Raw genomic sequence first — 27,238 nt, forward strand, 5'->3', positions numbered from 1 at the left:
GGCTACCTCTCCCTTGCTCTTGCCCTCCAGGCTGGCTCATCCACAGCCCCTCCTCCAGGGCCAGTTCTACTCTGCTGCCCTGGCAGCTTACTCTCTTATTCCATCCAGGATCACCTGTCCAAAGATGGCACTGCCCACAGTAAGCTGAGTTTCTACACCAATCATTAGTCAAGAAAATGCCCTGCACACTTGCCTACAGCCAGTCCTACAGAGTATTTTCTCAATTAAGATCCCTTCTTCTAAAATGACATTAAAAACTAGCCAGCCACAATTAACCCCTTGCCAACTTGGCACACAAACACCTCACTTACTAAGCCATAACCTTTCCTTTCTATTATCCCCAGGATGTTCTATTAATATTACAGTATAAAATGTTCCAACTTTTAAAAGCTCCATAGTCTTTAAAAATTCAAACATTTTATAAAAGTTTAATATCTTTAGAATATCCATATTCTTTCTAAAATTTCAAAATCTCTATAAAATTCCAACATCTCTTAACTATGATTTTCCTTAAAATCAAAACAGAAGTTAAATACTTTCTTATTCTTCACCAGGGCACAGTTATAACCAAATCAAAGCACAACCACAGTTCAACAGTGAAAAGGGCTCAGTGTTTGACATCTGGGAGCTGCTCACATCCTCTGGGCTCTGGGAAGCCATGAAGCAGCTGACTGTGTCTCAGGCTAGCTGTAGCCCACTGCTGCTGCTGTCCTTGTCCCAGGGTACTAAGATCTCCAAAATGTTGAGACCTGCTGCTGCAACTGAACCATACCTTCCTTAACAGCCTTTCCTGGGCTCTCCCCAGGGATTCTGACCCTGCTGTGTGGTGTGAAATCTAAGCTCCTCTCCATGACGCCTGCAGTCTTAGGGCAGGCGTCATGGGTGTAACTGAGACCTCAGCTACTCTCCAAGACCCCTTTGTGCCTTTAAAACCAGGACCATCTGGGTGATGTTTACACATTACCAAGTTTGGCTGCCAAGTGGCCAAGCTCTCTCTGGACAACAGCTTCTGTGTGCTGAACCTGAAGAGAAATTCTCTCAAATATGTGATCCTTAATAAATAAATCCTCTCATCTTTACCACTGCTAATTTCTGTGGTCTGGTCAAACATTGTCCTAAGAAAGCAAAGGGTTTACCGTAGTGGATCTGGATTCTTAATCACCGCCAATTCTTCAGCTCCAGCCAACCAGAACCATGGATTCTTAATTCAGAATAGCAAATGGCCCTGTTGAAGTCTGCACAGCTCTCAGTGGTGTCTCCCCACGACAGCTCAGTAAGTTCTGAGCACATGGTGGATTTCCCAGCCCAGCATTGTAAACACCTCTACAGTCCTCCCCTGAAACAGCATGGCCAGGTATGTCACAGTAGTACTCTGTGATCTAGTAGCCAAGTTCTGCTTTGTTAGGGTTTCTAATCATTAGAAGAAGTAAGAGCAAGAACTCACACAGGGCTGGAACCTGGAGGCAGGAGCTGATGCAGAGACCATGGAGGGTGCTGCTTACTGGCTTGCTCCTCATGGCTTGCTCAGCTGCTTTCTTACAGATCCCAGGACCATCAGCCCCAGGATGGCACCACCACCACCAGGCTGGGCCAACAGTCACTAATAAAGAATATGTATGTACTGCAGACTGCCTACAAACCAGTCTTATGTATGTACTGCAGACTGCCTACAAACCAGTCTTATGGAGGCATTGTCTCAACTGAGAGTCTCTTTTCCAAAATAACTCTTGGTTGTGTCAGATTGACATCAGCTTAGCCAGTGAACTACTATTTCCACTTCTAGTAATTTATCCCAAGGAAGTGCTTAGAAACATTTCCTCTGTAAAGATTTTCAGTGCCCGTTACTTATGGTGATATGGTAAGGGGAAGGGCTACATATTGGCCCACAGTAATGCCACAAGGGAATGGATCATGGCATACTCACATGTCAGAATTTCTGTAGCATCTCCCACAGTGTGAGAACATGCCCACAGTATAATATAAAATACACCCTTTGTTGCCAGAATGATGCTGGTGTTTTAAAATTAAAGATAATGTATACCTCTTTACATACGCATCTATGCATTTGTTAAGAAGCCATAAAAATACTGTAGAGTGGGAGGGTGGCTTCCAGGACCAGACCCACCGTTCCTCACAGTTGTGCAGGCCAGAAGCTCCTGTCGGAGTGTTGGTAAACTCCCTTGCTCTGGATTCCTCTCAGCGTGGAGTTGGCCATCTTTCCCTCCCTCTGCCCTCTCTTAGCCTTTCGCCTGGCTGGTCACTTCTCTAGCATCTCTTCCTTTCTTCTAAGGACACTGTCATGTGTGATAAGGCCCACCGTCTTACCGTAGTTCATCTTTAAAGGCCTGTGTGGAAGCTCCAGCATATAAATTATGGGACGTGCAAGTTCACCAAGCTGAAGAGCTTGTGGATGGAAGCATGTTTCTAGATGGTGGGCTCCTATGTCATTTTTTAAAGTGTTTTCTTCCTTGACGTGTTTTCAGTGACTCTGTGAAATCATGTAGAAATGGGCATGGAGGCGAATGGCCCCGTGTGTTGGTGCACGGGCTGCAGTTTGAGGTGATGCTGTCTGTGCAGCTGCATAGGCCATAGGCTACACACCAGTGTGGCTGTCGAGGATTGCTGCCTCACTGGATTGTTTGACACGGGATCTCTCACTGAGCTCATGAGTGGGGCCTGGCTGGCTCCCCGGCAAGCTCCAGAGATCTACCAGCACATCAGCACACACGGCTTTTTCATGGTTGCTGGAGATGGTGCTGAACTCCTCATATTTGCGTCTCAGGCTCGTTACCAAATGAATCATCTTCCCAGCCATTAATGAAATTGTGTCCCCGTCACCTCCTGTAAAGGAGGTTCAAGGCCTGAGTGGCTGACAGGGCTAGTTTCTCAGAACTCTTAGTTGTATAGCCTGTTGAGTTCAAATTGTCCTCTCTGTGAGTCACCTGCAGTGTGGTGACTCACCCACCCTATGGTCCTACAATATGAACCAACTACTGAAGAATCTGTTTGGGATCTGTGGGACACAGGAGAGCAGCTACTGTGTGCTTGCGACTGTGCACAAGTCTAGACTGGGTGAGGCTGGGTGAGGAAAGACAGAGCGGGGCCAGCATAGAGCGGTCCTAGTTTGTTGGTGCTGATCTCAAGTGCCACTGCCGCTGCTGCATATTCCAGGGCCCATTGACTCCGCATGCTATTCTCTCTGTTTATTTCAGTTATTCAAGCCCGGAAGATCTTCCTCCCCACCCACCCCTGCTGTCGTGAAGGTGGTAGAGTTGAGACCAGCAAGTCTTTGATGTGAGGGCTTTGATTTATCTACCTCAATGAACTTTATTTTTGTAGCCAAAAAGTCTCTATTTTGCTATTCTTGTGACCACCCCAGTATTGCCAGGTCTTAAACCTAAGAGTTATACTGCTGAGAAGAGCCCCGAAGCTCAAGAAGTCTTCCTGGTTGGTTCTGTGATTTTTTTGTGTGTGTTTGTTTTTAATTACATTTTTGTTCATATAATAATTTTTGTACAGCTGTTGTAACAGTGTTTCGATGGTTTAATGAGGAAGGAGAGACTTCTCCGTTCCTGGGTAGAAAATTCTTCTGCCGTGTTGAATGCTGTTGCCAACTGGAGATGGGGCTTCTCCACCAGTGTTTTCTCTGAGTTGTTATTGCACCTGATTTTAGGATCCAAAACTTTTTTGTTGTTGTTCTTTTCTTTTCTCTTCTCTTCTCTTATCCCTCCCTCCCTCCCCCCCTCTCTCTCTTTCTTTCTTTCTTTTTTCCAAGTCCTGCCTTTCCTCCCGGGATTGTATGTGAACCCCGTGATAAAGTAAGTGTTCACTAGCTCACCTGCTCACCTGTTTACATTGTTACAGAAAGCACACCAGCCGTGGCTTTCTCACGCCCCGTGAATGAATATGTGGACTACACCATAGCTTTACCTGCTGATGCTGTAATGTCTGAAAATAAACTGAATGGGTTTTTTCCCCTCCAAGAAAACACTTGTATATGTTCATTCTGGGTTGTTTAGTGTTTGCTGGTGCTGTCTGTGTGTTAGGGAACATGCTGAGAATGGGAGAGGGGACTGGCAAGAGAAGACTCCAGGAGCTCTGGACTCCACAGATGACATATTTGCTAACACACGAGGCAGGCTGTGCTTTTGTGGGCCACAGGAAACTTGAGGACTTGACTGCTGCAGAAGCACATTGCTTGCTGCAGTGAACATTTGGGAGGGGTCTCCACACCAGTGGGCCCTTACTACTGCACAATCCTGCACCACGGGGTGAGGGTGGGTCACTGGCTTGTGTAAAATGAAGCGGTGACATGAAAATGGGAACCTGTTAGGTGAGGCAGGCAGGGACACAGCAATCTCTTTGAATTTATTGGCTCATTAATATTGTGGAGATGGGTATGTTTCTTTTATAGCTGCATTAGATACTTACCTTTCTAAGGACAGGAATCGGTACAGTGCCACAAGAGAGAGTGTACTTAAAACTCACAACATTACCTGTGGTAAAATTATCATAAAAACTACCTAGTGCTCAAGTGGGCCATGACTGCAATTCTGCCCCCATAATGACAGGAGATGGTCTTCAGTGAAGTTGTTTTCCATGAAGCTGGGATGAAATCAACTAAAATGGTAATAAAGCAGAGTGTAAAAGTGAGACACTCGAGCGAGATGCAGAAATGCAGATGATGTTAGAATGTTCGCATCGGCATCTTCCAGAAATGAATCTGTAAAATAGCAAATATGACTTGATTGAGATTTTCATTCAGAAATGGTATCCCTGCAGTGGGTCCCAGAGTGCAGGGGGCCCAAATGCCTGTTCCCTAACCATGGCCCTGACAGGACGGCTGCTGCTTAGCTATAGTGATGGGCTTTGGTATCAAGAAATAATTAGAAAAGCTTAAAGCCCCATCCCCTCCCTTCTGACTTGAATCAGTCGCCCTGGGAGCCTCTTCAGACTTCCCCGGGTGCTGCTCTGATGAATTAATGTTCAGTAGATGCCTGTTATAAAGAATGGGAAGCACCTCTCAGTGAAACCTCAGAGAGCTGTGGAGATACAGTAAAATATCTGTGATCAGAGATGTTTTATATTATAGGAATAGCTTTCATATTGATACTATATTCACAATGACAGGTCTGCACTCTTGTCATGTTGCTGCCACCAGAAGGCAAGATGCCCCCTCCTGTCCTTCACAGTGTCAACTGTCGGGCCTTCCCCATGTCCTCTCTCGTTCATCTCAGAGAGTTAGCACCTTGACTCAAGATCTCGCCTTCCGTTGCCCACAGGATGTTTAGAATCCTCGCCGCGGTCTACATTGTCTGATGCCAGCCTATTTGCCTAGGCTGGTACAGCTCATTACCTGGCTGTCTCTGCTCAGCCCAGCAGAAGTGCTTCCCATGGAGACCATGGAGCCTTTGCTCTTGCCATCCTCCCAGGAACCTTCTTTATGCTCCCTCCTTCCTTCTCTCCCCTCAGCATGCCTGGTTCCTTCTCTCAGGCGTCTCTTTATTAACTTGAATTTCCTATGTCCCTTCTCTAGAAAAGCCTTCCCTGCCACTCTTCTGGTCTGTATTATGTATCCTTGATTTCTTTCTTTTTTTTAAAAAAAATAATCTTTTGGTTATATATAGTACTTAGTAAAAAATTAAAACCAAATGTAACTTGGACAGAAGAAAATATGGAACACGGGTGAATTTGCATGATACCCTTGTGCAGCAGCCACGCTATCTCTGTGCTGTGTCCAGCGGCCTTGATGATCTCTGTATCGTCCCAATTTCTTCTGGACTAAGCACTGGATCAAGGAGTTTCTTTGTCTGATGTTCAGAGATCCAGAATGTTCCTCTTAGAACACTTATTTTTTGTCTGTAACTATATATTTCTTCATATTGTTTTTAATAGAAGGGACTGTGGGGTTGTATTGCGCGCGCTTGTGTATGTGTGGGGGCATGCATACGCGCATGTGTGTGTGTGTACTGTTCCAATAGTGCCTGGATTCTTGACAAATAGACAGAGGGAGAGAGGAAGGATGGAGAGATGGACAGACGGAGTGATGCGTTTCATTCTGAGGACCAGATCAACCAAATCCCATTTCCACTCTTTGTGGACTTTTTATATAATAGCAAGACATATCTTGAATTTAATGAACTTGTAACTAATGAGAGCTGACTACATCAATAAAGTCATCTCATAAAATAGATACTCTCTGAGCCATAAGCCTCTGATCTAGAACAAAGGGGAAAGCCTTACCTTGCCGCTGTTGGGAGGGTTGTTCTGTTTCTGGTGAGAATCCTAAGGTCAGAGCTCCATTGATTACAGACCTCAAATCATAATGTGTATGCCCCTAGTCTGGGCAAGGCCTTCTCTTTTGACAGTTCCTCCCTGAACCCTAATCTTGAGCCCTCCTCTTTATAACAGTAGCTCTAGTGCAGTTAATGTGTGCATGGTGTTTGTTTGTTTGTTTGTTTTTTAACAATAATAAGGCTACCAGTTGCAGGGTGCGTTCTGATTTTTAAGAGCTGTTCTGGGCTGTGAATCATCTGGGTTGCACTTCTCTTATCCTCTATGTTAAGATCTGCACGTCACTGAGGCCCTGTATTCTCATAACTGGAATCTTGTATTGGTGACTTTGTATAGTCCCACTGAGTGGTAGACAGCTAATACCTTATGTAGCATCTTTTCACCATTCTGACAGTCCTGCAGGGCAGGGCACAGAGTTGATCCTAGTGGGAGTTAAGCAGCTCTGGGCACAGAATAGTTAGTGCACTCTTGTGTTTTCCTTCTGTGCTGAGGCCTGCATAGCAGCTGCATAGTGAGTCAGCTCCTGCTGTCTCCAGTCATCTTAGCCACAAAAGGTCTGATGGATACATTGTGTCTAATGGGACAGTGAGGAGCCCTCCTGTTCCCTGGACAGAAGCATGCTTCTGGCATTTGTTCCCCCCACTTCCTTTCTCTCTAGATTCTTCCCTACTCCCGTACTTCTGAGTTTTAAAGCTCCAGAGGGAAACTAAGCCCTTAGAGCTTAAACATAACAAAATAGCCAGAGGGTGAGCGTGGCAAGACTGGAAGAGTGGGCTGTGTACTGAGCCAGGGACTGAGACTTAGCTCCTGAAGGTAGGTGACTCTACCACTCAGAGCTCGGGGATGACACATGACATCAGCGTCACACAGAGCAGCTGAGAAAGCTGGACAGTGTATTCACAGTTTGCTTAGGTTTGCCACTCAGTCCGCATCGCATCATTAGTCTCTGGACTCAGTCTGGGCCAGCACATGATCAGAATTCATGACATCACTCTTCCGGCTTCTCCCATTCTTCTGAGGACGTATTACTTTAAACCATAATAGTAATTTTCATATCATGTTATTTTTATTTTTCAACTGGCTGAAGACACAGAGCATGCAGGGAATATTATTCTTCAGACAGCAACTGCCTGGCACGCACAGCCTACATAATGGCAATTAAACTGAGCTCCAGACTGACAAACAAGCTGTAAAGCTGAAAGGCAGGATTTCTGTGGAAGATCAGTTATAATAATTTTGTATCTGAGTGTTGTACATATGTGACATTTTGTATAATAAACAATTAACTGCCTGCTTTTGACATTTCAAAGTTAATGTGGGAAAGTTATACAACAGTCACCATGAGCGTCACCTCCCCAAGTGAAGTGGCAAATGGCTATCAGCCTCCAGGTTCTCGAGGCCCTATTACTTCTCCCTGCACACCCTGAACCTCTTTGCCAGCAGCCGGCAGTCCATTGTCTTTGATAAACAAGATAATTGATATAAATGGAGGTGTTCTTCTCTGAAATGGTTTCGCAATTGCAGGTTTTTCAGACTGGAGGTATAATTTTCCTTGTGTCCCATTACTGTTAATCTCTAAGTGGATAGATTAGTTAATCTGCCTGCCTTCCACAAGAAGACACTGGGTGAGTCACCCCTCAGCAAAGCCGACAAAACATCGGGCGAAATTGGCACAGGAAAAGTGATGAGCAGTCACGCCGATGATCAGGCACACGTGCATTTTTAGCAGGAGGCTAGGCTGAGATGAAGAAGAGGTGCAGCCTTTGCAGGAAGAGGATAAAGGCACCGTGGTCAGTGGCTCTACCATGTGGACACTGGGCTGCACTGAGGAGAGTCTGCAGCGTAGTCATGTGCTTGCTTGCTTGCTGCTGCTTTGTTGGTATGGGCTAGGCTTCGCAAAGCCTACTTCTTATCATAAATTAGTGTTCAGTTCAGCCTTCTCAGCCCTCCATTGGGTGGCTTTCTTTATGAAATGTCAAGGATCTAGCCTCCAGAAGAGCCATGCAAGTTTGCACCCAGTTATGAAGTCTGCTCTGAAAAACCTGCCCCCTGCATGTGCATGTATGTCTGTGTGTGTATATACTTACATACATACATATGTACATACACACACACACACACACACACAAATGTGTGTATATATGAAATGTGAGGAAGAATGAACGGGAAGGCATGTGGGCATGAGTCTGGGGAGAGGCGTATGGACTATCCACAACTCCCCTGGGGAATGCTGTGCAGCTTGTCACTTAGGGTCATGATGGGTTGAAACCATAGTAAGCAGCCTTTGGACTGCCTTGCTCATTCTAATATTTAGGTTACAAACCAGTTTGCACTCTGAGCAAGGCAAGTCATAGTAAGATGAACTGTCTCCCAGGCCAGTCCTCTGTGGTGAGGCTATCACACCACCTTTCAGGTCCAGCACGGCAAGGGTGCTTTACTGGCCAGTTTAATGTCATCTCTTCACTGAGCGGTGGGCTTCCTCCGCCTCCTTCCACTTTTGAAAGGTTAGCCTTTCTTTAGAACAGTACAGGTTTCCTGCAACATCTGTCAGCCTGGCAATGAGCACACCCCCAAGGAAATGATGAACATTTGAAGACCATCTAAATACTTGAGAGACCTTTCTCTTTCTCCCGTCTCCCTTTCTGCTCTTCTCTTCTCCTGTTTCTCCTAGGAAGAGTGGGACAGCCACCTGGCATTTGTCGCTCGCTCACAGTCCTGCTGATAAAGTATAAGCCCACTTACAGCTGTGATTTGTTTTTTAAATGGGTTTTGATTTACTCCTTGCGTTTTGATAGCCCTTGGAACCTTGAAGCAGAACCAGCCTGGAAGGCAGCTATGGTAGAAGCTTTTGTTTAAAGAAAAGAGACTGCTCACAGCCCTGGACCGTTAGCACAAAGACTCTCTGCTCTAATGACTCAGATGATCTTGATGTGATTCAGTAGGTCAGAAATTGCTGTCCCCAGCAAATATCGACCAGAAGGAACTGCTTTCTCGGTTTCTCCGAAACTGCCGGCTGCATATTACACTAGCAGGTGCTAATAGTTTTTTGCAGGTCAGTAGAATTGTTATTGGCACTTCCTTCCTTTACCCAATCCTCCTACAATCACAAGGTGGTGACTCCTGAGCACACAGATCTCCGTGTGTGACTCTCAGGCTTCAGATCCAGGCCTCCCCTCGCCACCACCCCCCCCCCCTTCCCTGGGGATACCTGGCTCTTGGATCCTGGGGAAGGAGATATATGAAGAGCTCATCTGACTGAGTGGCTTGTGTCACGGAAGGTGGGGAAGAAGAGCGACAGCTCTCCTGTCACATGATCGAAAGAGGGCCTCATCACACGATAGAGGACTGAGTGGGGATGGTTAAATGGCTTCCCTAAGATGGCCAGAAACCTGGACTCACAGTCCCAGTTGGCTGGTGTCTCTGCTTTCCAGCCTTTGCCTGTTGCAGCAGAAGCTAGGGCAGGCAGGGTGGGTGGGGGATTGTCAGTTCTTCCTCAGCCTGGAAGTACGGAGGGAGGGAGGCCTGAGGGCAGGAGGGCTGGAATGCAGAACCAAGAACTTCCTAACAGATGTGCAAGGATTAGAATGTCACTTTAAAATGCTCTATTTAATTGGTATACTCCTGAGCACTGACTGTAGGCTACTAAAGAAACTAAAGAACAGTGGAAGGTGAGTTTTATTCTGTTTTAGACACGCCTTTTTAAAATCATACTCTGCAAACTTACCAGAAGCCGTAGCGCCATTCATTCCCTCCGTATAGACAGATTAACCTTGCCTCCAGAAGGCCACGTCAACTGCTGGTTGGCATGGTGTTTTCTAGTGCCTCTAACGCGTCTGCTGTGTGAGTGCAGCTGTCCTAGCAGAAGCTAGGCTAGCCTGGAAGCTGGGTAGCCACGTTCTCCATCGCCCCAGTGAGCTCCCCGCCCAGGGCACCATCACCTCATCTCCATGGCTCTGATAGTGCCTGAGCTGAAAATGGAGAGGCTTGAGAGACAGGCTGTTGCCTTGGCCATGCCCCGGGGTCTTGGTGAAAGCGCCCTGTGATCAGAACATCGCCCACCTTGACCCACATGTTTGCTCCTCAGGCCAGCTGTGTTCTCCTGAGAGTCCTCTCTGCTAGTTCACCCAGGGCCAACTGTGTAGAGGCTGCTGCCTCTGAGAACCCACTGTTCCGTCAATCTTCTCTCTAAGCCTCAAGGGGCTGTGCAGGAAGCTGGTGTGTTGTTTGAGCAGTATCCTTGCATGGATACAGTGGGACTTCTCTGTAACATCAGGAGCCCATGTAACGTTTGAATACTTAACTATTGCTACCACTTTTAGTGAAAACGTAAATGTTATAGCCATTGATGCTATTTAAAGATACATTCTCACATTTAAGACTCAAGGGCTATTTGTGATCCTAGAACCAATCTAACTTAAACTTGTTGAATTCAGAACCAGATGCAGTCTCCAGCTTAGAGACAAGCTATTGGGTTATTAAAGGATAGTTAGACATAATAATAACTTCCTAACAGGAGCATTAAACTTCTGCATCTGTTGGGCTTTTCTGAGATTTTTGCACATTCTTGTTCTCTGGGTAGGGTCAAAGGACGTCTCTACTCTCGGGTCACAAGATTGTGATTTGACAAGCTGCTTAATCCAATACCGTGGAACAAGGACATTCATTGGTTTCAGTTTCTTTCAAAACATAAGGAAAAATAATCCCTGCAAAGTCTTACAGCACACCCACAGCAAGATACCCTTTCTGTGCAGCTTCTCACGTTCCTTTGAGAAGGTTTTCAGAACTTGCAAAAGCAGTTTTCAGTGACTGTTGTGTGCTGGGTATTTTTTCCAGGCTAGCAGTATGAATAACCTCTCAGTGCAGAGTCTTGCCTGAGTTCAGACACAGGGCTGGATGCCTGGCTGTCTCTCCTCACAGCTGGAAATACCTTTGCCCAGGGTTTCAAGGCTCACCTGCAGAGTGGGTCCCTAGACCTGCTGCAGTGGTCACTGCCGCTTAACATTCCCTGCTTCATTCTTAAAGGGTTTTTGCAAAACTTATCAGCTGTAACCTCCAGTGTTTAAACTCCGCATTGCCAACCACAGGAGAGAGTCAATGGTATGGCTGTGTTTGCTTTCAAAAGTTCAGTGTGAGCACAGAGTGAATTTGATGGTGTCTGTCAGCGTGCGTATTTGAGGTCATTGTCCTTAGCCCATCCTCTTCAGCTCCTAAGGGTATCCGTCTCTGAGTTCTTAGCTTCCAGATCTGCAGTGTTTAGAGCTAGGACTTCAGAATTGACAGTGTGAGGCATGGAGCTAAGAGCACATTGAAGGCTGGAGAGCTCTTGGCTCTCTCGTGCTGGGCAGGATGGATCCCATCATGATTGTAAAAGTACAGTGTGTGAGGGGGATGTAATGTGGACAGATGTGGTGGTGTGAAGTGCAGTGTTGGTGTGTATAGTGTGGACAGATGTGGTGTGCAGTGCAGTGTGGGGGTGTGATGTGGACAGATGTGTGAAGTGCCGTGTGTATGTGAGTGGCGTGGACAGATGTGTGAAGTGTAGTGTGGGTATGTGTAGTGTGGACAGATGTGGTGTGCAGTACAGTGTGGGGTTGTGGTGTGGACAGATGTGGTGGTGTGAAGTACAGTATGGGGGTATGGTGTGGACAGATGTGGAGGTGTGAAGTGCAGTGTGGGGTTGTGGTGTGGACAGATGTGGTGGTATGAAGTGCAGTGTGAGGGTGTGGTGTGGACAGATGTGGTATGCAGTGCAGTGTGAGGGTGTGGTGTGGACAGATGTGGTGGTGTGAAGTGCGGTGTGTGGGGGGGTGTTGTGGACAGATGTGGTATGAAGTGCAGTGTGGGTGTATAGTGTGGACAGATGTGTACAGTGTGAGGGTGTGGTGTGGACAGATGTGGTGGTATGAAGTGCAGTCTGAGGGCTGTGGCAGTGTGAGGATGGGAGCTGGCACAGGAAATCATTATGTGTGGATTGGCACTCACCAAAAGAGAAAAACCAAGAAGAAAGTAGGGCAGAAGGCCGGGTAGTGGCCCAGGGCTCCTCTGTGGGGACTGGGAAGTTGGTGCTACTGCCTGGATTTTTCTGGGCTGTGTTTATGTGTTTGGGGAGGTAGGATTCTTCTTCCTGAAAAACTTGGGAACAGCTTTGGCATTGATCACATGCTGCTTGTGATCGATGACTTTTTCCTCAGATGTGATGTAATACATGGCTGATTGTAATTTCTCTTTCCATAGATAAAACCAGGAATCAGTGTAATTTGGCACATACTTTGAGAAACACATTTGTGGTGTGTTTTGATAGTTTTTAGGAAAGATGGCCTTGCTCTCTAATTAGCTATTGTTCGTTTACAGCTGTTCCGCTGTTAAGACAAAGCAGCTGTGGAGACTTTTTCCTTTGGAAGAATGCAGCAGAAGGTCCAGTTGCAGTTGGCTTGGAAGCTTGTCTAGTCAGCAGCAAGCTCTGTCCAGGCCTGGGGGTGGGCCCTGAGGTTATTAGCCTCCTCAAAGTCAAACAGCAGTGAGGCTGGGAGTTGCATAGGTAGGACCATAAGCTAAAAAGAACCTTCCTTATGATTTAAATCAGGAAATACTTTGTGTCTAAATCTTGGCACTCTGCTTAGAAAACCTTCCAAGAAAAATCTATTGTGAGATATTAAACACTTGTTTGCTGAGTAAGTGGTGGAGCTTGTTACAAAGCAGTGCTGTGATCTAATAACCAGAAAACCAGCAAGGAAAGCCCACCACAAGCACAGAGCCTGGGGATGACAGGCTGTCTGTAAGAGCCACGTGCTATTTCATTTGAAAGAATAATCGGCTTCAGGAAGGCTTTCTTCAGGGCTAAAGAGATGTCTCATAGGTTAAGGGCTGCTCTTCCAGAGGTCCTGAGTTCAATTCCCACACCTACAGCTGTCTATAATGAGATCTCATATCCTCTTCCGGTGCGCATAAGTATATGCACACAAAGCACCCATGTACATGAAGTGCGTGTAAGTAAATAAATCTGTAAAAAATGAATAAAAGGTAGAGACAGTCTCTGGAAACAGCCAAATAACAGGTTGTCACTCTTACCATTAAGTATAGCTGGTACAGGTGTCCCTCACGTCATGTCCAAGTAGGCTAACACTGCCTTTTAAAAAATGTATTACTACTGAATTCATTTTCCTGGCATGCTGAGAAGTGGTAGCACAGGCCTTTAATCCCAGCACTTGGGAGGCAGAAGCAGGTGGATCTCTGAGTTCAAGACCAGCCTGGTCTACAGAGTGAGTTCCAGGACAGCCAGGGCTGCACAGAGAAACCCTGTCTTGAAAAGCCTAAATACGTATAAATAAATGAACTGAACCGCCCTGTGCTGTGTGAGATCGGGAAGCTGTGAATTGTTTTCAGGAGGCCTTTGCTGCCCCACTCAGCCTAGGAGCTCTGTTTTTCAGACACTGAGAATGTATGCACTTTGTTAACATGCAGCTTTTGCATTCAGAAGCAGCAAATTAAATTTGTCTGAGCAGAATTGCTGTGTGCATGGAGGGGAAAAGTAATTTCTTCCCAAGCAGTTCCCCTTGTCTCCTGCTCCTACACAGGCTGTAGTAATAGAAATGGAGCTGGGGATGACAGCAGAGACCCAGGCAGAGACAGACGCAAGATGCTGGCTTCTGGCAGCTTGGGTTTGTAAACAAAGTGACGCAAATTGGGACAGAAATTCCAGTGGGATCAGGCAAGAGACTGGAAGACGGGAGATGCAGCACAAAGCCGAGTCCCATCCAGATGGTGTTCTTAATAAATGTATCAGGCTCAGATGAAAGACAGTAATGAACATTGTAAATGGGGAGTGGCCCATCCCCAGGGACAGCAGCTGCACGCTGCCCATGTGTCTCAGCCAGGTAGGGGCGCCCCTCTCCAGTTCTTCCCAGCAGAATGCATTTTGATCGTATGTATTTGTCAGGCCAGGTAGGCAAACTGGGGCTTGCGTTTCTTGGAGAAGAATTAATAATCTAAGAACTTTGTGCTGAAATGTAGGAAGTCACCTCTAAATGTTGATGTAGTCGGTGGTGACATTCAGGACAAACATTTCCTATCACAGCCCTATCATGTGATTAACTTGGGAGAGGAGAAAGAATACGACCAAAATATATTGTATGAAAAAAATTTAAAATAGTTTTAAATTAAAATAGTAAAAATAATAACCTGGAAAAATGGAAGACAGATAAAAGCCCTTTTACGTCTGTTGGAGCCTCACTGTAATCTGTGTTCTTATCCAGTGGTACGTCACCGTGGGTGGCCAGACTTTCTGTACCTGGGTCAGATTTCAAGGACAGAAGTTCTGAGGACAGAAGGTGGCACTTACATAGCAGCTCTCCTGCTGACCCAACGGGTCTTCTTCTCAGTCTAGGTCAGGACCCAGAGACTAGTCATGCCTCGCTTTCTTAAAGAAATGACTTGAGATCTGTGTGGCTTTGGATAAGGAACTTGGTTAACAAGGTGAAATACTGTAGCTTCACAGAGCAGCAGGAACAAGGCTGAAGTGATACCATCTCCACACCATAGCAGTTTACAGGAGGCCAACACCAGTGGATTCCAGACCCAGACCCTGTCCTCTCTGTTCCACTTCCCACCATCTTTGGCTCTTTACTTTGATCCAGACCAAAAAATAGGAAGAGAGGTGAAGAGAGTGAAGAGAGGTGGCAATGTTTTGATGCTGTGCTCTGAGAGGTGGGGGTAGAGGTGGCTACCACGTGGCTATTAGACGTCTATGGAAGTCTCTCTTGAGACTCAAGAGAGAAGGGCGGGCGTGATTAGAGGACACTGGTGGGTGGGTCCGTGTGTGTACCCATGGTGTGTGCCCATGAGTTCTGTGGGTCCGTGTGTGTCAGCAAAAACAAGTAGGAACATGGAGGTGTCTCCTGAGGATGTGAGCATTTAAAATAATCATGGGGGGAGGGGGGGGCTATCCGAGCCTCACAGCCCGGTTTCCATGTCTTTTATCATCCGTGTTTTACTGTTTCGAGAGCCTCTATCCTGTTGAACAGCCAGCTTTTTGTGGGAGCTCTTGACTTTTATAAATGATCAAGTTGAAGCGGACTTGAAGTACAGAGAGAGACTCGGAGTCAGGCTGCTGGGTTTTTCTAGATTCTGCAGCTCCTGAACAAAGGAAGGGGCCCCTATGTGGTTATGCACGGAACAGCAAACAGTGGAGCCAACTGTGTGTTCAGAAAAGACACTGGTATCCTGTCCTGGCCTCTGTCCTGCTGGGTGCTGTGTTTTCACTGCACATGTTCTAGCTGTAGCTCACTGGTTCCAGTTGCTGGCCAGGGCACAGCTCAGTGATAGAATGCCTGTGTTGAACGTGCACGACTCCAGAAACACATATGAAGAATCACATGCGAAGTACTTAGGAATGGGTTGATACATCATATGGTTTGGGTATTTCAGCCTGAAGTTCAGTTTGTGTTTGTTTTAACCTTTGGCATGGAAACTCTTCTCTGAAGCTAACCAAGATGTTCTAGTTCCCTTTTATTGTTGACTTGAGATGCTAACTAATTGATTTTGTTCCAAGCATGCTATAGGGATGTGTTTGGCTCGTCTTATCCTAATACCGGATCCTGTGCTTTGGATTCACAGTTCCCATGGAGAATGTGGCAACGATTGCTGACTGCGCCAGTGTGATCGAAGGGGTCAGTCGGAGCCGGAATGCCTTGCTGAATGGGGACACTAAGAATTATGACTGGGACTCTGGCTACACATGCCACCAGCTGGGGAGTGGCGCCATTGTGGTTCAGCTGGCACAGCCGTACATGATTGGCTCAATACGGTAAGATTTCTGTGCATTATTTAGTTAAAAAGTAAAGATACACAGAGTCGCTGACAGCTTTGGAAAACAAACTCCACTATTCATTATAAATATTGGAGGCAGGGCAGTGGTACCTGCTATCATCCACTTGGATTTTTAGTAGGGAGCTACACTAAAAGTAGACCTGAAGTCACCAGGGGCGGGGGGGGACTGGATGAGAAGGAGGGGAGGACTGGATGAGAATGGGGAGGACTAGATGAGAGGGAGGGGAGGACTGGATGAGAATGGGGAGGACTAGATGAGAGGGAGGGGAGGACTGGATGAGAATGGGGAGGACTGGATGAGAGGGAGGGGAGGACTGGATGAGAGGGAGGGGAGGACTGGATGAGAATGGGGAGGACTGGATGAGAGGGTGGGGAGGACTGGATGAGAATGGGTAGGACTGGATGAGAATGGGGAGGACTGGATGAGGGGGGAGGACTGGATGAGAATGGGGAGGACTGGATGAGAATGGGGAGGACTGGATGAGAGGGCGGGGAGGACTGGTTGAGAATGGGGAGGACTGGATGAGAATGGGGAGGACTGGATGAGAATGGGGAGGACTGGATGAGAGGGCGGGGAGGACTGGATGAGAATGGGGAGGACTAGATGAGAGGGAGGGGAAGACTGGTTGAGAATGGGGAGGACTGGATGAGAATGGGGAGGACTGGATGAGAGGGAGGGGAAGACTGGATGAGAATGGGGAGGACTGGATGAGAATGGGGAGGACTGGATGAGAATGGGGAGGACTGGATGAGAGGGCGGGGAAGACTGGATGAGAATGGGGAGGACTGGATGAGAGGGCGGGGAAGACTGGATGAGAATGGGGAGGACTGGATGAGAATGGGGAGGACTGGATGAGAATGGGGAGGACTGGATGAGAATGGGGAGGACTGGATGAGAGGGAGGGGAAGACTGGTTGAGAGGCCTCCAATTATTTTACTCCTTCTGTAGCCATAGTACATTTAGATGAGAGACTCACAGGGTAATGTGAATAAAAAGCTACTTTCAGCTTCAGTAAACAAAGAGACCCAAATATGAAGCCTGGTTCTAGACAGTCTTCTTAGTGTCCTGGGTTTGACTTTCCCCTTGATCCATTTTTCTTTAAGAAAGGAACTCTAACTTTGCTAACTTTAAGTCCGATACTGGTGACATCTCTCAGAGAGTCCCTCTCTGCCCATCTTCTCCCCCATCCTCCATCTTCCTGTCCTCTTCTCTCATGCTCTCTCCCTCCCCTCCTGTCCCCTCCTGTCCCCTCCTCTCCTCCTCTCCTCCTATCCTCTCCCCCTGTATCTTTCCATCCTCTCCCCTCCTCTCCTCTCCCCTCCTCTCCCCTTGTATCTTCTCCATCCTCTCTTTTCTCCCCTCCCATCCTCTCCTCTCCCCTTGTATCTTCTTCATCCTCTCCCTTCCCATCTTCACCTCCCATGCTGTCCCCTCCTCTCCCCTGCCATCCTCTACTGCCCCCCCCCCATGCTCACTCTTGTTTCTAAGGGTGCCTCTGAAGGGCTCATATGGGAAACAGTCCATGTCTGTCTCCGTCAGTCTGTGAGGGTGGACTGCTGGCAGGGCGTGGCTGACCCCCTCCTGGTGCTTTCCCTCACTTGGTCCCTCTTCCCTACTCTTGACTTAGTCTGTAGGAAGGAAGGGCCAGCCCAGGAAAGCAGAGAAGCCTGCTGGTACTTGGGACGACCACCACAGCTAAATGCTGCTTTGTGTTTTCCACATGTGCTGAGGACTCGGGTTAGATTTCTTCATTTCAGCTCACTCCATTTCATCAAGGGCCACATCCCAGGCTGAGTATCACAGGAGATGAAGTGGGACAGGGTGATGAACACTAGGCCGGATGAACACACAGCATCCTCTTGCCGTTTCCTGAGCTGTGTGCACTCACTACTGTGGTCCTGCCGTCTACCTAGTCAGCATCCTTAGGACCTTTGTCATGGATGATGTAAGCTGTCTGCATCTCCCATTACAGCCTGTCTCTCCTCACAAATGTGCTAACAGTTGTCCGTCTTCTGTCTTCTGCCACTGTCTCCCCAACAATTTCTTGAAGATTACCAATCGTGTCTCTGAGATTACATCTGCAATTTCTTGCAGCAGGCTTGGGGTGTAACTCATCTGAGCCAGAAGACTTGAAATCATTTAAATTGACTAGACTCTCTCTCTCACTCCACCTATTTGGGACTTCAATTTTCTCTTTATTATGTTTGTTCTGCCATTTCTAATTTGAGGACCAGTCTACTCACCAATGAAGACAGAGGCAAATGGGCAACTTAGTCCCTCTGTCCACTCTCCTTTAATGGCTTCTGAGTCCCATTCACTTACCTAGTACTGGACACCCTTCCTCTCCACCCCAGCGTCTTTGTCTGTGTGTGTCTCAGACAAGACAGCTAAAATGAAATTCCACTGCCCTCCTCCCTCTGCCCACCCACCTTACCTGCGCACCTCCCAGGATTCACTGGCAGTGCAGTGGCTCCAGGCATCCTTGCAGCGAGCCAAAGCCAGGAGGCCTTTCCTGGATTTGCCGCCCTCTCCTGTTTCCCCACTGCCCAGAAGTTCCAGCAGTGTTGCCTCCTGAGAGCTCCCAGAGCTCTCTCATGTGTCCCATGGAGTCACACACCACCCCTGTGGTACTACTTCACTACCTGCTCCACCACCTGACCCTCCTTCCCCACCACTCCACTCCCGACTCCATTTCCCCAAAGCAGGATGACAAGCCCGAGGAATGCACTGGTAGAGACTCTTACAGCCTGGTCTCTGGTGTCTCATCCTCCTCAGGCCACCGAGCTGCTGTGGTCAGTCTGTGTAGGTCCTGTGCTGCTTCATTCTGTGCCTCTGCTCTCCGATCTGCTGCTCTCATTCCTTAGAGTCTTCCTCCCTTTTTCACCCGCTTTGCTATTCCCAAATCCACTGTGGAAATCCTAGCCCAGCCTCACTTAGTTAGGTTTCTATTGATATGATAAAATACCCTGACTGAGAGCAACTGGGGGGCGGGGGGGGGGATAAAGGATTGATTTCGGCTTACAACTCTTGGGTCACACAGCATCAGGCATCACGGAGGGAAGTCTGGGCAGGAACTGGAGAAGTGTCCACAGAGGAGTGCTGCCCACTGGCTTGCTCCTCATGGCTTGCTCAGCCTACTTTCTTACACAATCAGATCAAGCCCAAGGGTGGCACTGCTGAAAGGGGATGGCCCTCCTATGTCATTTGGTACTTAAGAAAATGTCCCAAAGGCACACCTACAGGCTAGTCTTACGGGGGCATTTTCTCGATTAAGATTTACTCTACCCAAGTGTCTCTAGGTTTGGATCATCTTGATAAAAACCAACCCACACACTTCCATTAGGCACCTGCACCCCCATCGGGCACCCGCACCCCCATTGGGCACCTGCTGTAGCTGCAGAGCTCCTGTGTTAGTTGTTTCCTTGTTGACTCCCCCAACCTGGCCTGTTTGCTGCACAAGGCCTGAGACAGCTCAGAGTTAAGTCTTTCTCATACCAGGTTGAGTGTGCCTTGAGGTAGCCTTCCAGACAGAAGGGGATTACAGCAGGTTTAAAATTTACAATTTTAGATCCAGCAGATCCCTATGAGATAGTTGCCATGGTGATGATTCAAACAAACAAGGGCTTATCCTGGTACATGGCCACTCTAGCCTCCAGCCCTACCAAAGACTTGAATTCTGACTCTGTCTCAAGAAAAGTATGTTACTGGGGCTCCCGGCAGGCAGAATGGGTCCACCTGGCCTCATCTGAGTATAGGATGAAAATGGTTCCTGCAAACAATTTCGTTTTTCTTGCCTCAGACGAAAGACGATGAGCAGGCGCACAACCAGAGGCAGAACTGTACATCTCAGCACAGTGTGGCGCCTCTGACTTCCTGAAGCCCAGCTATTGTTTCTCCAGTAAGAAAATCCATTCAGCCAGAGCGCTGTATAACTAGCCAAGCATTCAGAGAGACACGTCTCGGTGAAGCTAACATTATGTTGTCAGGAACTGCATTTGCCTCTTCTGTGACATTATTAAGAGGAAAGGGAGGGAGGTTTCCTGGCCACCAATGCCCGTGGACAACACTGGGCATCTTGGCAGGCTGCAGTTACAGTGGATGATGTACCCAGATAGACGTTTATTGATGCGAAACCGGATCAGTGGCCCCTTTCCCTGGGGATGGGTAATTGACCAGCTGTGGGTTGATTAGTCAGTAGCATCTGACCCATAGCGTCCATTGCTCATGATAACTAACTTGCTTTCCTAGTCACTGTGTCTGTAGCCACCCACAGAGCAAGTGTTACAGAGCCCAGAGTCATGTTCCACAGAGAGGAGGTTGCAGAGCCGAGAGCCTAGAAACCCACCTCCCTCTATCACATAAGCTTTGAAAATACACATCTCCTTTCAGTTGGTGACTTCTCAGGCAAAGGTCTTAATTGTTGATGTTCTTAATTCTTTATGTGGTACATGGTATGCTATGGATAAGGTCTTTCATTCTTCCCTTGCCCTTTGGCTGGCAGAGAGTGTTTGGGCTCCAGGGTCTGCAGAGCCCAGCCGAGCTAGTGTGCCTGGCATGGGTAAGTGCCTGTGATACATTGTGAAGAGGGCAGCTGGAGAGACGGTCTCCATCTTTTCATTTTCTTTTCATTCATTCAACAAACAGCTTTTTTCTGTGGCTCAAATCCTGTGGTAGATGCTAAGGAGTACTGCACCGAGTAAGCAAGCCAAGCACTGGTATGCTCTTGGAGCTGGCATTGAGGACAGACACAAGCAGGAAACAAACATGCTTACGGTATGCTAAGTTCTTGGAAGTCAGAAGGAGGGGAGGAAGAGGAGGAAACAGAGGGAGGCAGACAGTTCCATTTCAGACTGGGTGGTCAGAGAAGGCACTCTGAGAAGGGGATATGTGAGCAGAGCTGAAGGGTGGTAAAGGAAGGACCCTGGAGACCCAGGGAAGGTGCTAAGGACAGGAGGAGGGGAGAAATTAGGAGGCAAGGCCTGGGAGATTTGGGGGTGACAGCCAAGAGGGGTTCAGTTGCACTCAGCACCAGCACCTGGACCCCCTCCTTCCCAGCCCAGGCTTCCATCACAGGTCTATCATGGGAGAGGAGGAAGAGCTGGAATCCCAACAGCAGGGCCCTGAGGGCCCTCTCTGCCCTGCCTCCTGCTTCAGCTTCCAGGGGTTATCTTTGGTAGGACACGCCCCACAGCTGATGACTGGAACAAAGCAGCTGGTCTTTGTTGCCAGGCTTTCAGGCAGCCAGAATTTACTCACTTTTAGGGGGAAAGAGAAATTACCTGCAATGTGCCCTAGAAGTAGGTAATTGAGTAGTAATTATATCATTTCCATGCCATTTTAAAAACATTAAAATTTAAATAACAGGAAATCTTCAGAGACCTGACCACATAAAAAGCCCAGGCTAGAGTCATAATAGCTAACAAAATCTGTTGTGCCTCAGTTTATAGTCCCTCTTCACCTTAGTTTAAGACTGATTATCTGTCTCCTTGCTGATGGAGATGCTGTGTTAAGTGTCCTCGGCTCTGGGAGGGAAACCAAGCACATTCTGCACTAAGCACACTGAGCGCCCACCTGCCTCTCTAGCTAATGGATGACAGGCTTTACTGAGACCCTAAGTAAGATAACCAGCTAAGTTAACAATTTCTACATTAGCTTGGAGAGAAAGGCTTTGTAATTGATACATGGAATGGTGTAAGTAAAATGCCCGTGATGCTTTAAGAAACAAACTTAATTGTAAGTAAATAGGCTGCCTAAGGAGGTCCAGTATCAATAGTTGGAGCTAAGTAAACCCAGATTAAAGAGTTAATGACACAAGAACAGAGTCCTCAGTTGGAATATATGTGTGTATACGATGCAGCAAGGTTAAGACTGAAGGGGGCTAGCCCAGAAGATACTCTTTAAAAAAAAATATTTTATGTGTATCTATACACTGTATCTGTCTTGAGACACACACATTCTATTACAGATGGTTGTGAGCCACCATGTGGTTGCTGGGAATTGAACTCAGAACCTCCAGAAGAGCAGCCAGTGCTCCTAACCACTGAGCCATCTCTCCAGCCCCAGAGGATGGTTTTGATGGGTATTCATCATCTCTTCAGTCTGTGATGAAACTCTTTTTATTTTTTCAATAGGGGGAAAAAAAAAAAAACACCCACAGGCCTGCCCCCTGTACAAGTTAATTTGGCACAGAATGCCTGAAGCACAAATCAGTTTGTGCCCTGCGGTGATTATACACAGGTGAAAATAATAGCAAAGGAAAGGGAGTTGTGGGAAGAAAGGCTCACACGTGTGGCTGTGGCTTTTCTTGGAGCCTGTTTGACTTTTTCCCTGAACAGGTCACACTGGGTTCAACCGCCCTTCCATTACTGGACAGCTCTGCCGACTGTAGGCCGCCTATTCAGGCTGTGGTTACCAAGGCCTTCCTTCTGCTTGCTGCTTACCACCCTGCCAGAATATTCCTCATCCTCTTCTGTCCTAAGGGAGAGACACGGAAAAGAAAAAGAGGAATTAGAGGCCATCCACTTTGTTTCTACTTAATGCCTCTAAATGAAGGGTTTGTTCCATAAGGGTGGGTAGAGAAATCGGCGTTTATGGTTCAAATAACAGTTTATAATTATTCAAATATTTTCTCTGTGTGTGGGCCGGTTGTTTCATAGAGGACCACAGAAAATCTCAAACTGAAGATAGGGGTTTTTAATATACATTTTTTTTCGATGTTGTGATGAACTTGGTCTCTAGCAGATTCTTAGTGCCTGGTACTTGGTAACTCTTATTGACAGCACTGACAACACTCTTGTGTTACTGCAACTAAAGGGAGTTCTATCTATCACCTAAATTGGACATCATATTTGTTCAGAGTGGCTGATCTAAGTGTATGTGAGGAAACTGCTAAAGACCAGGCCTTGCAGATGACTGAGGAGGGGCTCAGGAGGCAGGCACCGGCATCAGCACCCACATCAGCACCAGGAAGGCTGCCTGCAGCCTCATCCAGTTCTGCTTCCATTTCATCCTGTCTGTGCACTGCTGGGGCAACAGCACATCCATTTACATTAAGACAGCCTTCTTTGCAACCTCGAGAGCTAGGAATTTTCTTTTTATAGTCTGAAGAATACAGCAAGCATCTAAATATATGACTCCTCTGCTTCGGATTAAGATTGCCCATAATTCTAGTTGAAATTGGAAAAATATTTTACAAAATTTGCTTCCTATCAGTCATTCTGAGCATCGTCTGTCACCACCCCGAACTGAGAAATTCTTCCTTGTCTTGCTGGTGGATGATTTATTTACTAAGTGTTGTTTCTCCCCAAGCCCATCTGCATCACGCTGACGTCTCCTCATCACCCACAGACCTCAGCACTATGATTTCCAGAAAAATCATAGAGGAAAGAATTATATTGGGCTCCCAACAGATGCTGGAGTCTGAACTGGGTGAACATGCAAAGGCCAGGAGCCTGGAGCCTGGCAGCAGAGGGTGGGGGCACAGTAAACAGACACTAGCCGTCTTTGTCTTCTGTGGCAGAGAAACTTCCAGATGAAAGTGAATTACTATGGCAACTAAGTTGCATGTGAAAAATAACGAGAGGGGCGCTACAATTCAGCTGTTCTTTGGAAATGCAAGAAAGGTTAAATGCCAAAAAAAAAAAAAGTGTGTTTATGTGTGTGATTTACCTCACACGTCAGCCATTCATCTCTCTTGAGTCACTGGGGAACTTGACAACTAGTCATGACATACACAGCTAGATAATGTGAAGAGTCTTAGCTGTCAAAGATTAGCCCATCAAGAAGACATTTTTACAGATGATTTATCCCCTTTTGACATCCCTTCCCAAATTTCATGCACAAACACATGCTTTGTTAATTATCTAGAATAGTCGGTTAAAACTCCTCTAAAGCACCCATTCGGTCTTTTGCTTGCTCTTGAAGATTGAATGAGTACCATGAATCGGCTCTGGGTTCTGGGGACCCCACTATGTCCTGGTCTGCTTTGATGGCCACTGCTCACTCCAGAGTCGGCTGCACAGTGTCCTAGAACTGTGGCTGCTCCTGGCAGGGCTGATGAGAGAACTTTCAGGAAACAGATGGACACTGCTGCAGATTCAGTTGATGAGATTGCTTCAGTGTGACTTTTGAGTCTTGAGTGACTACAGCCGCTCTGCAAGTCATGCAGAGCCATAGCTACTTTGGCTCAGCCCTCAAAACCCAGATCAGTTAGTCTGCCTCCGGAAGCCTTCACATTTCTCAGGTACCTTTAGTCAGAAATGTTCTTTCCTCCGGGAGCTCAGATGTCTAGAGTTTCTAATGTCTTGGTGTCTCAACATCACCGTGCACTCACACGCCTTCCCTGCCCTTGCTCTATCTGTCTCTCTCTCTCTCTCTCTCTCTCTCTCTCTCTCTCTCTCTCTCTCTCTCTCTCTCTCTCTCTCTGTGTGTGTGTGTGTGTGTGTGTGTTACACTTAGCCCCTTGTAAAAGCATAGCCACAGAGGCACTTGCTAAAAGCATTCTCAGAACTAGGTAAGAAAGAGCTCCTGAGAACAAGACAGCCTTGCGCCTGTTCCTCTTGCCTGGCCCTCTGCTTGCCTGCACTGCACACCATTCAGGTGAATAGCAGTGGCTAGGAGGGCTGCCTGGCGCCCCAGCAACTCCTTCCATCTGCCCCCACCTTCAGGACACTTGGGGCTTCACTCCTGCTGAGTCTCTTTCTTTCTGCTATGCTGCCTCTTTCATGATAGATCAGGTTCAGTGTGAGAGGGATCAGTTACTGGATAAATACGCACTATGTGCCTGCCTCTCCCAGGACCACCTTTCCTAGCTTGCCCTGGAGTCCTCATGGGAAGGATTGTCTTTCTTCCTTCTGAACTTACATCCCTCAGTGATGACATTGACAGCCCTGCATTTGATGCCTTTCCTGTGACCCAGTACCACTCAGGATGACCTGTTTCCTCAGTCTGTTGTTCAGGAATGGCTATTCCTCCTGCTGGCTCTGCCTCCCAGTAGGTCTTTTTATTTATATTTAATATGTGTAGGTGCATGCCTGCATACATGTCTATGTACCACGTGTGTGCCTGGTACCTGCAAAGCCCAGAAGAAGGTGTTGGAGCTCCTGGAACTTGAGTTACAGTTGAGTGAGCCACCATGTGGGTGTTGGGAATAGACCCCAGATCCTCAGGGAGAGGCCAGTGCTCTTAACTGCTGAGCCGTCCTCCCTCTTCTCCATCCAAGAGTTCTCGGTGCAAGCTGTGCTCACTGTCATTGGGAGGTGTTTGTATTAATTGCTAGCACACTCATTTACTCCAAGGAGCTTATATTTGAGTTTTGTTTGGCTGAAAATAACAGAGGAAGATTTTAATTCTCTTTCAGTTTACTTTTGTTTTGATTCTGTTTGCATCTTTTTTTTTTTTAATATGCAGGGGTAAGGTCCGACAATTCAGTGAACTTAGCAGCATCGGTTTTTCTTTTCCACTTGTATTTTTGCCCCCAAAGAAGCAAGGCAATTGTTTGATCTCTAATTACAAGTCTGCATGTAAGCAGGAGTAAGGGAAAGGGCAAAGAAATAAAAAGATCCGGAGCCTCCTACGCAAGCCTGCCCCTTCTCATAAGGAAGGGCCTTAGCCTTGCTCAGAGCCCGCATAGCCCCTGCCCTGGGATGTGTGCACAAGGCGATCAGCTTAACCCTAGCTTTGCTGGATAAGAAATTGAGGGCCATGGTGATGGACTGGCTTCTGTAGCCACAGCCTGCCTCAGAGCACTGCCTTGTGCTGGGCTCAGCATGTACAAACCTCCATGTTCCCTGGTGTCTGTTGCTGTCTAATGTTTAAAAGGAGCTTTGAAGGCCAGCCTGGTCTACCGAGTGAGTTCCAGGATAGCCAAGGCTATACAGAGAAACCCTGTCTCGGGAAAAAAAAAAAAAAAAAAAGCTTTAAGATGTAATTTGCCCATTTAAAATACACAAAACAGTGAAGGGCTCTTCTTCTGAAGCCAAGGATTGGACCCAGGACCTTGAACACCCTAAGTGAGCATCCTGCCACTGAGCTGTGCTCCAGCCTCCCATCCGGTTTCATTTACCTCATGTCTCAGGGTATAGCCCAGGCTGCCCTCCGGCTCTCGTCTTCTTACCTCTGCCTCCAAAGCTCTAGGAATACAGGCATAGGATACCGTGCCTAGCTACATTCATTTCTAAAAGTTGTCCTTTGAGACCACAGCTTCTGGATGTGTCTAAACCAGCACTACAATAATTGTGTTTTATATTAGTCTCAGTTTCAAAACTGTTCTATAAATTTAAAAAGCTGTCTGCTTACTGCACTATTCTGATCCAGAATGAGAGGTATTGCTGATTGTATATGTTTGATTTCTTATTCATGAAATTTACTTCTTAAGAAAAACTGTGTTTCTGTTTCAAATATTTAATCAGGTTTTCTGTAACTGGTCCCTGTGTTTTGCCAGCACAGTGATAAATCATGCACATAATAAAGTTTAGGAGGCAGGCAAGATCCCAGATAACTTGTAGTTGATCAGAGGAGACCAGGGGCTTAAGGCATGCTCAGTGGTAGAGTATCCATCATGCTCAGGCTCCAGGTTCAAACCCAGAAGCTGACAGGAAAAAAGTAGTAAACATCATTTTCAGTGTTTAAACCTGAGGTTTAAAAATCCATGCCTATTTGGGTGTGATAGTGCACACCTGTAATCCCAGCACTAAGTAGGCAGAGGCTGGAGGATTGCTGCAAGGGCCAAGCCTGAGCTACATAGTTCCAGGCTAGTCAAAGTTCCATCTTGTCTGAAAACTAAGTCATGTCCACTTACCCTGGAATAAAACAGTGAATAAGAGACTTTACTTTCAAAGAAGGTCTGGACAGTGACCTTCATATCACCTCCTGGCTGTTTCTCTAGCTTCTTGGTGATACAGTGTTGTGTAAGATTGTAGTGACTGTTTCTGACTTTGGAGATTTGGAAATGACCTGTGCAGCCCTGGGAATGGTTCTGGAGCTACAGCATTGCGATTCTCTCTGCTTCTCTTCCTGAAATGTCTTAGTGCTGAGCCCACAACTGTGGGATGTGATAAAGGACGGCTATGGCCAGGCACCTTGGTTCATGTCCAAGGATGAGGCTGACTGGACTGGGAA

The 27,238-nt window shown here is 47.1% G+C and overlaps 1 protein-coding gene across 2 annotated transcripts in view; it reads left to right on the forward strand.

The window, feature by feature from the left end:
* Positions 1–27,238, forward strand: part of Btbd9 (BTB domain containing 9) — a 354,285-nt gene that overhangs the window by 250,976 nt on the left and 76,071 nt on the right. For both annotated transcript variants that reach the window (XM_076916780.1, XM_034523840.2), the window contains one exon: positions 15,907–16,096. In XM_076916780.1, the coding sequence (XP_076772895.1) occupies positions 15,907–16,096 (190 nt within the window). The remainder of the gene's footprint in view (positions 1–15,906; positions 16,097–27,238) is intronic.

This window comes from Arvicanthis niloticus, chromosome 20, assembly GCF_011762505.2.
Source record: "Arvicanthis niloticus isolate mArvNil1 chromosome 20, mArvNil1.pat.X, whole genome shotgun sequence".
NCBI lineage: Eukaryota > Metazoa > Chordata > Mammalia > Rodentia > Muridae > Arvicanthis > Arvicanthis niloticus.